We start from the raw sequence: 15451 nt of genomic DNA, 5'->3' as shown, positions 1-15451 counted from the left end.
ATATTTTGGTAAAAAAAGCAACAAAAAATGGAACAGGATTTTGCAGAAAAATTAATCGCTTTAACTGCCCACTCATTTGCATTTTTGTGCAGTCCGATACCCGCTGTTGGTAATAAGATCTTCCAGGAGGCTAAATAAAAGTCTCTAGCATTATAGCAGAGGGTTTTGAAAACAGGATTTTTCCATTACCATGTAGGTCCTTTAGTTTAAATAAAGCCTGTCTCCCAAATTTTTCCATTCAGAATATTGCTGACGTTTGACAAAACCGGCTAATTCACAAACAGAAAAGTCTCTTTATTGTGGTCAATTGGGCGGATTGACGGAATATTGTGAGCTGGAGTTGGAGGGTCGGTTATTATAGATAACGTGGTCGTGTTCGTTCCTTCATAAAAATATAATTAGCTAACAAAATATGCTTGAAAATCTTGCTTTATATTTTCCACGTGGTAACCAAATTGTTTCGCTTGGTTAACCATTTACACAACAGGCAAAAACTCAAATAAACTCCCAAACACAACAACAACACAAGTTTTATTCACGGATTATAAAAAAATCTGCATTTAAGCAGTTAATTTACCTTCCTAGTAAGTGTTCAAAAATATATTTTCGTTTCAATCAGAGAAAATAAATTTTAGTGAGTAGTAAACTTAATCGTATTTTCTTACATATAGTGCTGGTAAGAAAGTGTGTCTTCTGGTGTTCAAAAAGACTAAAAGAATTGTACACACACTACGATCGTTTGGTTTCTCTCCAGTATGAGTTCGAAGGTGAACACGTATTCCGCTTGAATCGCCAAAAGCCTTAGCATATTCGTCACACTTATTTGTTTTCTTTTCCAGTATGTGTTCGAATGTGAACAAATCGAGCGCTTGAAGAGGTGAAAGTTTTTTCACATATGTCACACCGATAAGGTTTCTCTCCAGTGTGGATTCTGAAATGTTGGTCTCGCCTGGATTTCTGTATGAAAGCTTTATCACAAATGTGACACTTGAACGGTTTGTCTCCAGCATGAATTCGTTCGTGAGTCGTTCGATGACTTGATCTACTGAAAGCTTTGTTACATATGCTACACTTGTATGGTTTTTCTCCAGTGTGAATTCGTTTGTGCATTCTTGCGTGCCTAACGTCTCTGAAGGATTTTTCGCAAATATCACATTTATAAGGTTTTTCTCCAGTGTGGATTCTTGTATGCACGAGTAGACTGACTTTCAGGCTGAATTCTTTGTTACACTTGCTGCACTTGTAAGGTTTTTCTCGGGTGTGAGTTCGTATATGTTCGGAGAGATGGTATGGTCGTCGAAAATCTTTTTCGCATACATTACATTTAAACGGTTTCTCTGCAGTATGAGTTCTTTTGTGAATTTTGACTTTTGACGCAGTTAAAAAGCTCTTTTCGCAAATGTCACACCTGTAATTTTTCACACCAGTATGAATTAGAACGTGGGTGCTTAAATGATCTTTGCGATTGAAATTTTTCGAACAAACCGTGCACTTAAAAGGTTTATTTCCAGTATGAGTTTGAATGTGTTTGTTCAGATTGCCTTTCTGACTAAATTCTTTCAAACAAATTATGCACTTGAAAGGTTTTTCTCCAGTATGAGTCCGAATGTGTGTCTTCAAGCTGCTATTTCCAGTAAATGATTTCAAACAAACTGAGCACTTGAAAGTTTTCTGTTCCACGTTTTTCCGTATTCGTGCTTTCATGTTGCTTTTCTTTACGTTTCAGTGTAGGCCTAGATGTGTTCTTCACTGAGCATCAATATTAATCCGAAGTTTCCAAACTTAACTTAGCAGGTTTCTGATACATTTTACTGTCTTTGTTCTTAACCCTCTTTGGACAGAATTGTAAAATGTAAAAAAAATTCCATAGCAAATTATTCAATGAAGGACTAAAAAATCTGCTTAATAACAATTATTTATTTGGGGGCATTTTGAAACGTGACATATTTGTCACACTTGTCCCTTGAGGGCCACATTTAAAAAAAAATACTTAGAGCTTTTCTGAAACACTGAAAACACAATGAAATTCAAAGCAATGACACTATACGCGAAGTAGTATATATTGTTATTATAATGTTTGTGTTAATATGCATTAAATTCTTTTTTAGTCAATGTGCAGTCATGCATATCTGACTTGCATCTGCAACAACAAAATAATAAAACCCAGTGTAGGTAAATGTTTCTTCATTTACAATCCAATTGCCACAGCACCCTTTAACAAAACAACTATCTGGTGATTACATTCATAGACATAAGTGGAAAAATGTGATGACAATATTTTTGACCAAATTATATTTTGCTCAGCCCATTATAAATGTCAAACCAATTGACTCCCCCTATGAATAGTCTTTATTTAGGTTGATTTTAGACATGCCCTGCATTCCATTGTGTTTTTTGTTCAATCTGATAACAGCTGGTACAGCTTTTTTGCATCTCTTTGTAAATGTTAATGTTTTAACTAGGAGTTTATGCAATGGATTTGTGATGGCATAATCATTTAGTAATACCCAAACCAGCAAAATACTTCATATTTGATCAACTTACCAAATCCAATAACATAAACATAGAAACAATTAAACTAAGCTCTGTACATCATACAGCGAGGCAAATTTTCCATTAAGTCATTATCATTTTTACCATTATCACCCCTCATAGACCTTTCACAGTATTTGTTACCATCAAATAACCTTACATTTACTAAAAATGAAGGAAAATCTTCACAATTCCAAAGCGAAATCACTATTTTAATTTATATATTCATTGCAAAATGTAACCCAATGGACTGAGTCAAGAAATTGTCATATTTACAAAAAATACCATAAAAGCATAGCTGTCCAAAAATCGTTGATATGAACTTTAATTCATCTATAAGCCAACATCCATGAACTTACTAACTTACAAGTATAGCCTTCAAATCACAACCGCAAACCGATTAACGGCTATTTTTCAAAACACTGCTTTTGAAAACTACCGCCTTTCCCACTAATGGATTTTACCATAACAGTGTTTCCAAATGCAAAATTATCGTTCTAAGAAACGTAACGAATAAGATATTGTTAACCAGCGTTGAATTAGGATATGTGTTTTTCGCATGTATCACCATCAACAAGACAACATGCCATGTCACTCCTATTCCACAAACCCTAAAATTCTGAGTACTTGGAATTGCTAAACTAAAATAACGGCTCATTTGATGCACAAACATTACTTCGATCAACTGCCAATTTTCTTTAATATGGATTTCAATAAACGATCATTGATCCAAGATGCGCTGCTGTATCATGAACCCAAAATTTGGAATGCAATACCACTAACTGTTAAAATCTCGGAAGTAATGCATTTAAAAAACGCTACAAAGCAATCATCACCTTGCATTACAAATAACAAAAAGATGTAAAGTTAGTAAACACAACTTTGTCACACAAAATGTCACTCCTCTGCCTTCTTTCACACAGCTCCATGCGCAACCTGTGCTACTAGCCTAGAACAACGAACTAACAAAAATTATGTATATATACCTCGAACCTATAGCTGATCCTGTAACGATCAACTATAGCTATCATCAAAACCAAAATAATAAGGTGTTCCGCATATTGATGTCGGACAGATGAGACTGTCGTGTTGTGCTTTCTCATACACTGGTGTAACACCGCATAAATAAACTCTCAAACCTCTTGTGTGCTCGTAACGCAATCTGTTGCTCGCCTCATTTCGTTCACTCAGTTCCGTGCACAACTTTCACATAGTTCCGTGATCGGTTGCAGTCTTGTGATGTTTACCCGTGCCCACACTCACGCTTTGCGCTGCAGATTCTTGGTTTGTTTTATTGTCTCGTTTTATTGTTTGCTTTTGTTCACAGAAAGTACAACTAGACAAAGATAACCATGTTGTTCTTGGTAATGTTGTTGATTAATGCAATATTTACAGGTATTTTTTGACATCTGCTTCATTCTCATGATTAACACAATACACCACAACCGACATTTCAGAAGTAAACAGCATATTCTCACGTTTTTCAATGGTATACAAAACAAAGCACCAAGCGTGATGATTAGTAGCGAAAATAAGGCGACTGAGGACGCCGTTTTTTCTTTCTGCCACCGCGCCAGTTAGCCAGCACGCCAGCCCAAAGTTACTCTTTCTCTGTGCGCGTGCACGCTACGCTCGCGACAGTTGCCCTGTTTACATGGACGTCTAAAGAGGGTTCGCGGTACGCTTCTTACCTGGTTCCTGTCATTATCGGAAAAAGCGTTACGCATCACAGCCCAAACTAGTTTGGAAGCGGTTTCGGCAGTCTACAGGGGTGAGTTCGGAAGCTACTTGAGCAAACTAGCTTTTTTGCCTATCAGCTGATCGAAAAATATGGCGGCAAAGTCAAGTTTGGTTAGATTTTGGTCACGAATTTGAGTTAAATATAAGCAAAAATGGGCTGCGACTTGGACATTTGGAATGAATCACCTGAAGACAATAAACTGCAAAATAATGCTGATGCCATGATAAAAAGACTATTTTTATGAAGTGTGTGTTGTTGCTATGTTTTTGTGTTTCACAATTAACTTCTTACCTCTAGCACACATACAAAACAATTTAATTGCCGTTTTTTGGAATGGTACTTTTTATTAACTATCATGTATGTCAAAAAGCCAGCAAAAAGCAGTAAATAAAAAGTATGAAACAAATCACTGGGTAATAAAATGCAGTAAAACAACACAACCAGCTTTTAATTACATATAGCACAGACATGTAGGAGTACTTTTGATCATTGAATAAGTTGGGTCTGATTCACGCATAAATTAGTTTTTTTTTCTCACAAACTTTGTTTATTCTGAAATTAAGAAATGATCTGATGTAAAACAGAAGCAAATGTTTAACTACAGATCTGGAAAGGTGCAGTCATTCCAAGCAAATACTTTCCTTTGCCAACGAAAAGGTTGACTGGTTTAGCAAATAAACTAGGTAAATTTATGAATAAGTCACACCTTGTTTGCCGTCTCGCGTCTGCTGTGCGTGAATGAAGTAGAGATATCTTGACATACGGGACGTAAGGTTTCAAATTAGCAGTGACAAGTTAGTCTGAAAATTACTTAGGAACTAAACAAAATCACAATTGGCGTCCAATTATCCCACTGAATAAAATTTTCATTATTTCAACACTAACAACAAACTTTAGTTTGTGTGCTGATGTTACGCAACGGATTTATTATGTGCAAATTACACAGTCGAGACTACTGCATGCGTCCAATTTCATTAATTCACTGAAAAGCGCGGTTTGTTTTCCCGTAGGAGCTTTTTACTTTCAATGTACGTGTTGTGAAACAAGCCAGATTAATTTTATGCTTTTAGGTAGTGTAGCAAAACGACAAACGACACACGACACATGACACTAATTCTTTTCTTTCTTTGTTCACCTGTGTTGTTTATTTAAATCACACTTGTTACTTGTATACGCACATCCCATCGCACTTTTGTCCATGTTTCCATTATTTCTCGCACGTTATTTTCACACTTCAGCCGTTTTTCTATGTTTGCCACGTCGTCCTGTAACGCCCCATTGATTTCATGTAAACTGTTGATTGGTCAATTTACCGGTGCGAGTAGGTGCGTTGGGCACGGTCGAGTTAGTTTGTTTTTTGGGTGTGGTGTTGTACTAGGAGTGGGTGTCTCGAAACGAAAAGTATTGATGGTATTGGTATTTACTGATTATATGTGCGTTTTACCATTGATTTAGCCTGTGTATTAAAGAGAAGCCCATTTAGCCAACCAGAGTGAGAGACTTCTTTAGTGGTAAGCCGGTACTGCAGGGTCCGGGCCGAAGTACGAAAATGCCTTAGTTCGACAAATAAAATTCTTGTTGCTGCCAGGCATATTACTATTTAAAAATGTACTGATCTTCTGGCATAAAATCTACGTGCTGTGTTTATTCGAAGTTTCGTCTTCCATGTCGCGAGACTTCATCAGGTATAACGCAATTTTGAAGTGAACTACATTAAAACATGCAGGGACACAAAAAGGAAAAAAGGACACGTTGACACCGCTTGTCAAATCACGTGCTAGAAGCAAAAACAACAAATCCTGCAGGAGATGCAACTGTTACAATAAGTTGTTATAAACTGCCGGAAAGAAAACATATTGTTCTTTGTCGTTGACGCATCCACTATTTTGTGAATGTGAGGCGACTCAAGAAAGAGCCGCTTGATGTGGTCCAACTCCTTTTTGGGCTTTATCGAAGGCAACTTCGTGCCGCAATGTCATCGCATGTTTTGCCAATGCAGTCTTGGTGGCATCTTTCGATGCGACATCACGGCGATGCTCTTTCAGTCGCCTCTTAAAGGCCCTTCCGGTTTCGCCGATGTATATACCATTGGTATCTAATAGACCACATCCTTTAGCTCGGAAGCCTCAGTAGCAATGGGTCGTGATATTAGATTGCCAAGCGTAGTATGAGGCTTCGAGTAAACTTTTATGCCGTAATCCGACATCAATCTTCGCAATGTTTCGGTAAGGCCACGTAAGGAATTACAAATGTTCCGCTAGTGGACGTTTCATGCTTTTGGGTTACTCCCGGTCTCGCGTTTAACATCCAGGCAGAATATTGGTTTGTTCGCAGCGCATTTTTGACGACAATAACCTCTTTTTCTTGGTCTTCTACTTTCGAAACGTGGGTCTTGGCTCTATCCATTAGCGATCTTACAACCGCCCTTTTATGTTCTATCGGGTGTGCCGAAAGAAACGTAACGTAGCGATTCGTATGTGTTGGTTTTCGATGTACACGAGTATTCATAATTTCATCCTTATCCCGGTAAATTTCTACACCCAAGAAGATTGTCTTGTCACCGCTCTCCTCTTCCAACGTAAACTTGATGGAATCATCGATGATGTTAATGTAGGTCAGGAAATCTTGCACTTTTGCTGCATCAAGAATGGCAAACGTGTCATCCACATATCGTCTCCAGTAGCATGGAAGATGAGCAAAACTGGTAAGGGCTCTCTCCTCCATGGTTTCCATCACAATATTAGCCACCACAACGCATATGGGGGAACCCATCGCCGTCCCGAACACCTGTTGGAAAAACTCACCCAGAAACGAGAAATAGGTCGCGTTTAAACACAATTTAAGTCCCTCCGCAATGTCTTCTCGGGATAAAAGAGTTCGATCTGCAAGCTTTTAAGCGTGCCATAACAATGGTGATTGATAAGGATACCGGTACATTGGTGAACAATGACACCACATCAAGGGATAACATGCTGTCATGTTGCGCCACTCGTAAGCTCCGTACCTCGACTGCAAACTCGCGTGAGTTTTTCACATCACTTGAAAGACCCCGTAACTTATGGTGATAATCCGCTTGGTTCATAACAACCGTACGATTGCCTTTATCCGCTGGCAATATAACGATGCTTAGATTGTTTTAAAGCTCATGTATTGCCGACAAGTATGGTGTAGGCAAGTTCTTGCGTATTTTACCCAAAATACTTGCGTATTTTACCCATATGAATAAACAAATGCGTTCTGATCATTAACATATCAAGTGCCAACCATCTACTCTTAATTGGAGAAAAAACTCAACACAGTGGAACTACTATATTTTATTACTTTGAGAAGACAATGTAAACTCGTGGAGCGAGTAACGTACGCAGTAAAATTGCTAAATACCTTGTATTGTTATATTTCCATTTGTTTAAACCGTTCATGTTTTAATTAAAAACTTTGTCTGATTACGGTGGCGGAGATCTTCTACGCATGTGAAGGTCGCCTGACAAGTTAATACGCTTGCGCACCATTGTACCTTGGCCACAATATACACAGTGAAGCCACTGCTCTTTTGTAGCTCAGTTGGTAGAGCGTTGGGCCTGGTTAGCCCAGGGTCGTGAGTTCGAACCTCACCGAGAGCTTGATTTTTCAGATCTCGCTTCGACTTGTCGGGAAGAGTGGCTGATCCAGTTTGGGTGCAAGGCCTTGGCTGCGAAGCCTCTGAACCTTATGATTAATTAAACCCAGTGTCGATCTTTCGGTCCTTACATTTTAACACGCCCCCAAGCATAAAGCGAACGGGCTGTGGTCCTACCAGTCCCAACATAACCCCAGTTATCATTTATACGCGCTAAAAATTGTGTGCAAAGTATATAAAATGTTAACAATTACCCGTATCGTGCAATTCACCAAAAATACAGCAGAATATATGAACTAAATCATTTGTGCAGGCGAAACCGCATCAAACAGTTATTGCGATAACGAATCCGTCTTTGCTCCACACGAAACGACACGTACAAGTGATAGATTGTGGTAATGTTGGAACTGGTAGGACGACAGCCCATTCGCTTCCTAGTTTCGGAAAAACTAACATGTTGATTTTAGGTTTGTGTTCCAACCTTACATTCAAAGGAGTATTAGGAATTCTAAGTTAACCCCAGGAAAATCGTATATCGCAACGCCCTCCATTTGGTTGGTTTTATTTTGGTGGGATTTATTGAACTGTTGGAAATTTATTTGACGCAACAATCAGGTTGCTAAAATTATATACTGCTTCTCCTTACTCATATTAGTCAACCTGCATCAAATTTATATTGCGTATTTACCGTTGTTACATTTTGCGACAAATCATAATCACGTCGTGTGCACTTACATATGTTTTTTTTTGGGTTAATCGTGTCGCTTTTCAATGACATATTGGCAAATCGGCTTTGGGATTTATAATCGAGTCGACCAATTGAATAATCCAGTGCATAACACATATTTTTTCCTATAAAAATCGTTCTTTAAGAAAAGACATGTAGGCTAGAGATAGATGTTGAAAGATGAAAAAGAAATAGTCGTCGCACAGTTTCTTCCGTCGCTATCTGTTTTGCAACTAAAGCTGTGTTGTTATTTTATTTGTCATTTTGCATTCTAATTAAAAGGTCGCAAAGATAGTTTGTAAATTGGTTGGCAGTTTTGGAGTTAGGATCCACGGAGTGTTTGCGTTCTGCACACGTTCAGCAACGTCCCTGCACCCTTTGCACATACTGCACCCACTGTTTTTTCGTTCACGCAGTTGCCTGCACGCTGTCACATAGTTTGGTGTATTGTTGACACAAAAACGTTGTTGATATTTTGCACCATTTTTATGCTTCTTTACTTGGTTGTCATAATGCTTTTCCATTTCCCAAGGTGTATTAAACAAACATTAAAACAAAACACTAAACAAAATAATTCCAAAGATATTTGGGTTAAATGCGAAAATTTTGGAAAACTCTTGGTGTTAAAAATATGCAGGCATTTCATTTCATGTTTTGTTATTTAGAAAATTATGGGGTCGACTTTTTTTGATTAGCAAACCTGTTGGAAGTAAGATTGTACCAGGGTATTTTACAACATGAATTTATCTGTGAATTTTGGCTTTCGACGTAGTTCTAAATTGTTTCTCGCCAATATCGCCACGAGTGCTTTTTCTCCAGCATAAATTAGAATATGTTTGTAAATATTGCCTTTACGTTTAAACCCTATTGAACGAAATGTGCACAGAGATTCTATCCAGTACGAGTTTGATAGTGTGCTTTTAGATTACCACTCTGATTAAACCTTTTAAAACCAAATGTGCACTTAAAAGGTTTCTGTCCAGTTTGAGTTCGTCTGTGGATTTTGACTGCATACATTATAAAGCATTTTTTTTTGCAAATATCGTAACGAAAACGTTTCTCCCCACCAGTGTGAAATCGAATACGCGCATTTAAATTGTTTTTCAGCTAAATCTTTTTATACAAAATGTATACTTGTAAGGTTTCTCTCCGTTGTGCGTACCAAGATGCGTTTCTTGGGTACGCACAATGGAGAGAAACCTAAGTGTATGATTTGGTTGATTTTTGAGGACAAACGGGTCTGTAATGTTGGTTAAAGCCGCTTTCTGACTTAGTCTGTACTTTCCTGAGCAATTAATTACCAAAAAGTTATATTCCGGTATTTTATCTCCGTAGATTTAGAAAGTAGGAGCAGTTTTTCATTCCGATCGTATGAGCGAGAAGTTACAGTGTGGCGCTTGGTGTGATGCGAAGTCGTGCATGATTACAAAACAAGATAAACATATGATGGCGTATATATACTGTTTACTATGACGACGCAATCTTCCACGTCGGTTATAAACTAATTAATCAATGAATGTAACGCAATGTTAATTCACCTTCTTGGACAGTAAATAAAACGTTATTGCTTCAAATGAATATGTACACAAAGCAATAGCTTTCGACAACCGAATCAGTCTGACTGTTGTTTGGAATATATATTTCGTCCTGTGGGCATCTTCAGTTCCTTAGTTATAGTAAACACAATAATAAAATCATTTTAACAAAAATATTGTAACAAAAGTATGATCGTTACAATTAAGCCTTTGAAGGAAAAAGAGGTAATTTATTTCCAGGCTGAACCGCAGCAAATATAGTGTAAACTTTTGCAACAAGTGCAAAAAGTTCCTTCTACTGGAAATATTTTGAGAAACATGGACCTTAAAACTGGGGGTTTTCGTTACTCCTGCTCCGTTACTCATTACATAATCCATAATTTTCGGTTAGGATTGAGCTTCTTGATTTGTCAATTTGACGGATAAAAGTGATGAGTTATTGCTTGCATATGTTCACAACATTAGATTGGCGTTAACTTCAGACAAAGGGAAAGGATCTCATTACTTTTAAAGTCACAATGATATGTTTGCATAAGTTTTATTTTGGCGATATAAAATTCCTTTTAATTGTTTTCGGGATTACATTTCTATGTCAATTATACATATGTATCATCCAATCATCGTTGCGACATAACCCTGAGGGAGTTTTGCAGGATGGTGGATGTAACGTTGGTTACAATAAACACTTTCATAATGTAAGTGCCAGAAGAACAATTCTTATTAATTTGATATATAGGTCCATGTATAAGACTTTATCGAACGTTATGCACTCCGAACTGCGCGGTAGGTGGATTACATTCGTTGCCTACTTACATAAGATTCCATTCTAGAATGATGGGTGAGTGGTGTGAGGTTGTGTAACACAATGATGCTTTTTCTCCACTGACATTACTTGTTAGATATTTTTTTCACTATTGTATAAATTTCTGTATTTTGTGTGCTATAAGTCTTGTTATGTTCATAGAATTTTAAACAAAACAAGAAAAGAGTTATGTATTATTCACCTTTCGCATAATAAAGTCTTCCAAACTGTTTTCAAACGATTGAAGCATTTGTGTGATCAGCATTTTTTTGTACTCCGTAAAAGATGTTGGAAAACTTGTTTCATCCAATCTTTCACTGTATTTCTTCATAATTTCTTCATTTAATTGATCGTTTTCTTTCCGAAGGACTGTTTCACTTTCCGCAGTGTATGAAACCTGAACATTTAATATGAGGAAATGCATTACTTGTGACGACGGTATTTTGGGAGGAACGGTTTGAAACTAGGGGTGTGTTCGTTAATTGTTCGTCGAATGTCGTTTCTCAGCGTCGTGCACAAGTTCTATTGCAGTATTTCGTACAACCACTGCTGTCAATCACATTGTGTAGAATTGGGCTCATCATTAATTTTTGCTTTCGGTATTCGGGTTAGCGCAATGAGCCGACATTAAGCAAAGGAAACAAAGAATGTTTGCTGTGGCAAAATTAAAATAATAAAAAAATTCTAATGACCCGAGTTGCAGAAGAAAAATGTTACACACCTCTTTAAGTGATTTTTTATACTCAAGAACAAGTGCTTGGACAATATTGTGAGCATTTTCTTCATAGTTTGCCTGAAAAAGAAAGCATAGTCCAGTTATTCAAATTCGCCAAAACATCAAATGATATTCCACGGATGCATGCAGACCTTCATTAAAATTTCAGTTTCTTGTTTGTGTTTTTGGTGTTTTATGCGCTTGATGCATCATCGTTGCGACATAACCCTGAGGGAGTTTCGCAGGATGGTGGATGTAACGTTGGTTACAATAAACACTTTCGTAATGTAAGTACCAGAAGAACAATTCCTATTAATTTGATATATAGGTCTATACATAAGTCTTTATAGAACATTATGCACTCCGAACTGCGCGGTAGGTGGACTACTTTCGTTTCCTACTTACATAAGATTCCATTCTAGAATGATGGGTGAGTGATGTGAGGTTGTGTAACACAATGAGGCTTTTTCTCCACTGACATTACTTGTTAGATATATTTTTTTTTACTATTGTATAAAGTTCTGTATTTTGTGTAGTACAACTCTTGTTATGTTCATAGCATTTTTAACAAAAACTGAAAACAGTTATATATAATTCACCTTCTGCATAATAAAGCCTTTTAAAGTATTTTCAAACGATTGACGCATTTGAGTTATCAGGATTTTTTTGTACTCCAGAAAAGATGTTGGAAAACTGGTTTCATTCAGTCTGTCACTGTATTTCTTCATAATTTCTTCCTGTAATTGATCGTGTTTATTCCGAATAACTGTTTCACTTTCCGCAGTGTATGAAACCTGTACATTTAATATGAGGAAATATATTACTTGTGATGACGGTATTTTGGATGGAATGGTTGTAACCAGGAGTGTGTTCGATAATTGTTCGTGCACAAGTTCTATTGCGGTCTATCGTATAACCACTGCTGTCAATCACATTGTGTGGAATTTGGCTTATCATTAATTTTTCGCTTTCGATATTCGTGTTAGCGCACTTAGCCGACATTAAGTAAAAACAAAAAACTAAGAATGTTTAAACGCATTAATGAGGTCAGGCTGTGGTAAAATGAAAATGTTAAAAATAATTGAAATGACCCGAGTTGCAGAAGTAGAATGTTATGCTACATAAACTTACCTCTTCAAGTGCTTTTTTGTACTCAACAACAAGTGCTTGGACAAGATTGTGAGCATTTCCTTTATAGTTTGCCTGAAACATAAAGTGAAGTCCAGTTATTCGAATTCGCCAAGACATCAAATTATTTTCCCCGGATGCATGCAGAACAAATGCTTACCTTCATTAAAGTTTCTGGCTTTTAAAATTGCCTTCCCGAATGGTTTTGGAATATTCTTTAACCAATTGTGCCAAATTTGCACCAGTTTGTTCTGTTCCCATTTCTGTTTTGGTAATTACTGGATCCAATAACATTCGGAAAACTTCGGTGATGACTTTTTTGTAAGATTCCAAAAAATCTGAAAAATGTTAAAAACAGCATAACGTAATTGTGTTTGCAGTAAAGATGACCTTACGTTTGAGTTTTAAATCTTCGCCTTCTCCAAGTGGCTCATCACCAGCTACCACATAGCCAGGTGTAGGAAACAGAACACATTCAATTGAATCAAAACTCTTTTTCAACCCGTCACGGACAGCCTTAACTTCATCGACGTCGTTCTGTGCGTAATCAAGTACTTTTTCATTGCGATATTTCTTACCACCTTCGAGGCCATGTGGGTACTCTTTATAGCTAGGCATGTTTTGGAAGAAAAACGAAATCTTCTGCAAAGACAATTTTGAAATTTTGTTTTACGTAAACGCACTGAAAAATAGATGAAATGTGACTACTTTCCATCCACACATTACGTTATTTTATTAAACAAAAAGGCTTATGCGGGTCAACATGCTTTTTGTATGTATGTATGTACTTACATTCTACTAAAAAGCGTGAACGTGATGCATTTAAAAATCGATAACAAAATTACCTGGAAAGGTTTTTCTGTTCTCGTCATCTTGAAATTTGCTGGAGTAGGATACGAAAACCTGCAAATGGTTTGTTCTTATAATAACCAATCGACATATTTCAAATATTCGTGTGTTGTTTATAAATGCATTGTATGACGATGTGATTAGTAAATCAAATCTGGATCAAAAAAACCAAAGGCCCCTGGCAGGCTGTCGATCGCACACCGTATCAATAATAATGTATTAAAATCCAAACACAGCGATCTTCAGACAGCTCAGATCGATTTATTTAGAGAAAAATATATTTCGCCTAAAACGGCATCATCAGTTTCTCCATTTACCAAAACTTATTCAAATAGATGTATGACGTTTATCAAATGTTTGCATGACGTTATTCAAGCACCTGAAGTGGGTTTAGATGATTTTCATTTATTCCACCCTTGATATTGTATATTTGAACGGAACTTATAAGAGTGCTGATTGCAAAAATGTCAGAAAATTTTACAATTCCATCTTTGTCAAACGATCCTTGTGTGTCCAACAACATTACTGCTACCTTTACAAAAAATAGTGTATAGGCCTTCTACAGGACGGTTTTCAAGAAAAGCACATTTTAGTTAAAGGAATAGATTTATAATGTGGTAAAGAGAATAATCATAAAACATCCACAAAAGCTATCGAGTAAATGCATTCCTTACATAAACGTATTTATTATGCCGTATATATATGTATATTAATATCCTCCCTATTATGAACTCAGACAAAAAAAACCTTGATCGAAAATCAATCAATAAATAAAGGCAATCTACCTTTCGTTTTTGTTTATCTTTGACAAACATTGGACGGTGGTAAATATCAATACCAGTTGTCATTCTGTCAGGCGATCCATGACCGATCGGAAAACTTTGAACTATTTTCTTTTCCCCGTCGGTATACCAGGAAGCAGACTACGCGTCAAAAATTTTAGGCGGATATAATTTAGCAAAAACTAAAAAATAAATTGCCATAATCCAAGAATTAAATCTGTCGTCCTGAAGTCAAGGTTATTTGTAAACTAAATTTAAGTTTAACATATAAGCGATACGGTGCGCGATCGACAGTCTGCCATGGGGCCTTTGGTTTAAACTGATCCAGTTTTTTTTCATGCTGAAATCACAATATGAGCCCTAAATGTTGAAATTTCACTGGCTTATTGAAAAGAGTGCCAAAACATATGGTACATATAGTTATATTTACATTGTGGGGACTAATGTGTTCCAAATCTAAATTCCACAAACGAAGTACCAAATGTTTTTTAAAATCGATTGGTTCACTAACCTGTTTGGCTTCAAGATACATTGCAAGCAAACTCAGGAAAGTACATTTCCCTCCCTTGAGAGCACCAGCTATTGATATTATTGATACTGGTTTATCTGCAACTTCATCATGTTCAAGAAAGTTGATGATACTTTAAGTCCTGTTCCGCTTTATAATTATCATCATCTTTGTTGCAAAATTGATCCGTTGCCAAACAGACGGATAACAACAACAGAAAGGATATGACAATAAGTTGTAACAACTTTTTTAGTGACATTTTTTTCTGCAACAATTTTGGATTCAACTTCTGGAACTTCAACAAAATGAAACAGGCAACTTGGAGTTAAAAATATATGTAACAAAACGACGTTGATGATCAAAACCGGTAGATATAAGTTGCGGCCGATGAGGAATTATCAGTGTACACTGTAAATCAAAAACGTGGAGTTTACCAACCCGAGGGGTGGTCCCATAATTCCAAGCTACAATGGATAATTCCACCCCTAGGGTTGGGGTGGAAAACTCCACGCTTGA

The 15451-nt window shown here is 36.8% G+C and overlaps 1 protein-coding gene across 1 annotated transcript; it reads right to left on the bottom strand.

Annotated features, from left to right (window-relative positions):
* Positions 1 to 514: 514 nt before the first annotated feature.
* Positions 515 to 1933, bottom strand: LOC145905758 (uncharacterized). The gene has a single exon (XM_082993040.1). It carries the CDS (start codon positions 1702 to 1704, stop codon positions 820 to 822), a length of 885 nt encoding a protein of 294 aa, XP_082849166.1. The 5' UTR covers positions 1705 to 1933; the 3' UTR covers positions 515 to 819.
* Positions 1934 to 15451: the final 13518 nt, after the last annotated feature.

The sequence above is a fragment of the Ascidia mentula genome, chromosome 6 (genome assembly GCF_947561715.1).
Source record: "Ascidia mentula chromosome 6, kaAscMent1.1, whole genome shotgun sequence".
NCBI lineage: Eukaryota > Metazoa > Chordata > Ascidiacea > Phlebobranchia > Ascidiidae > Ascidia > Ascidia mentula.
This window is presented reverse-complemented; position numbering and strand designations above follow the sequence as displayed.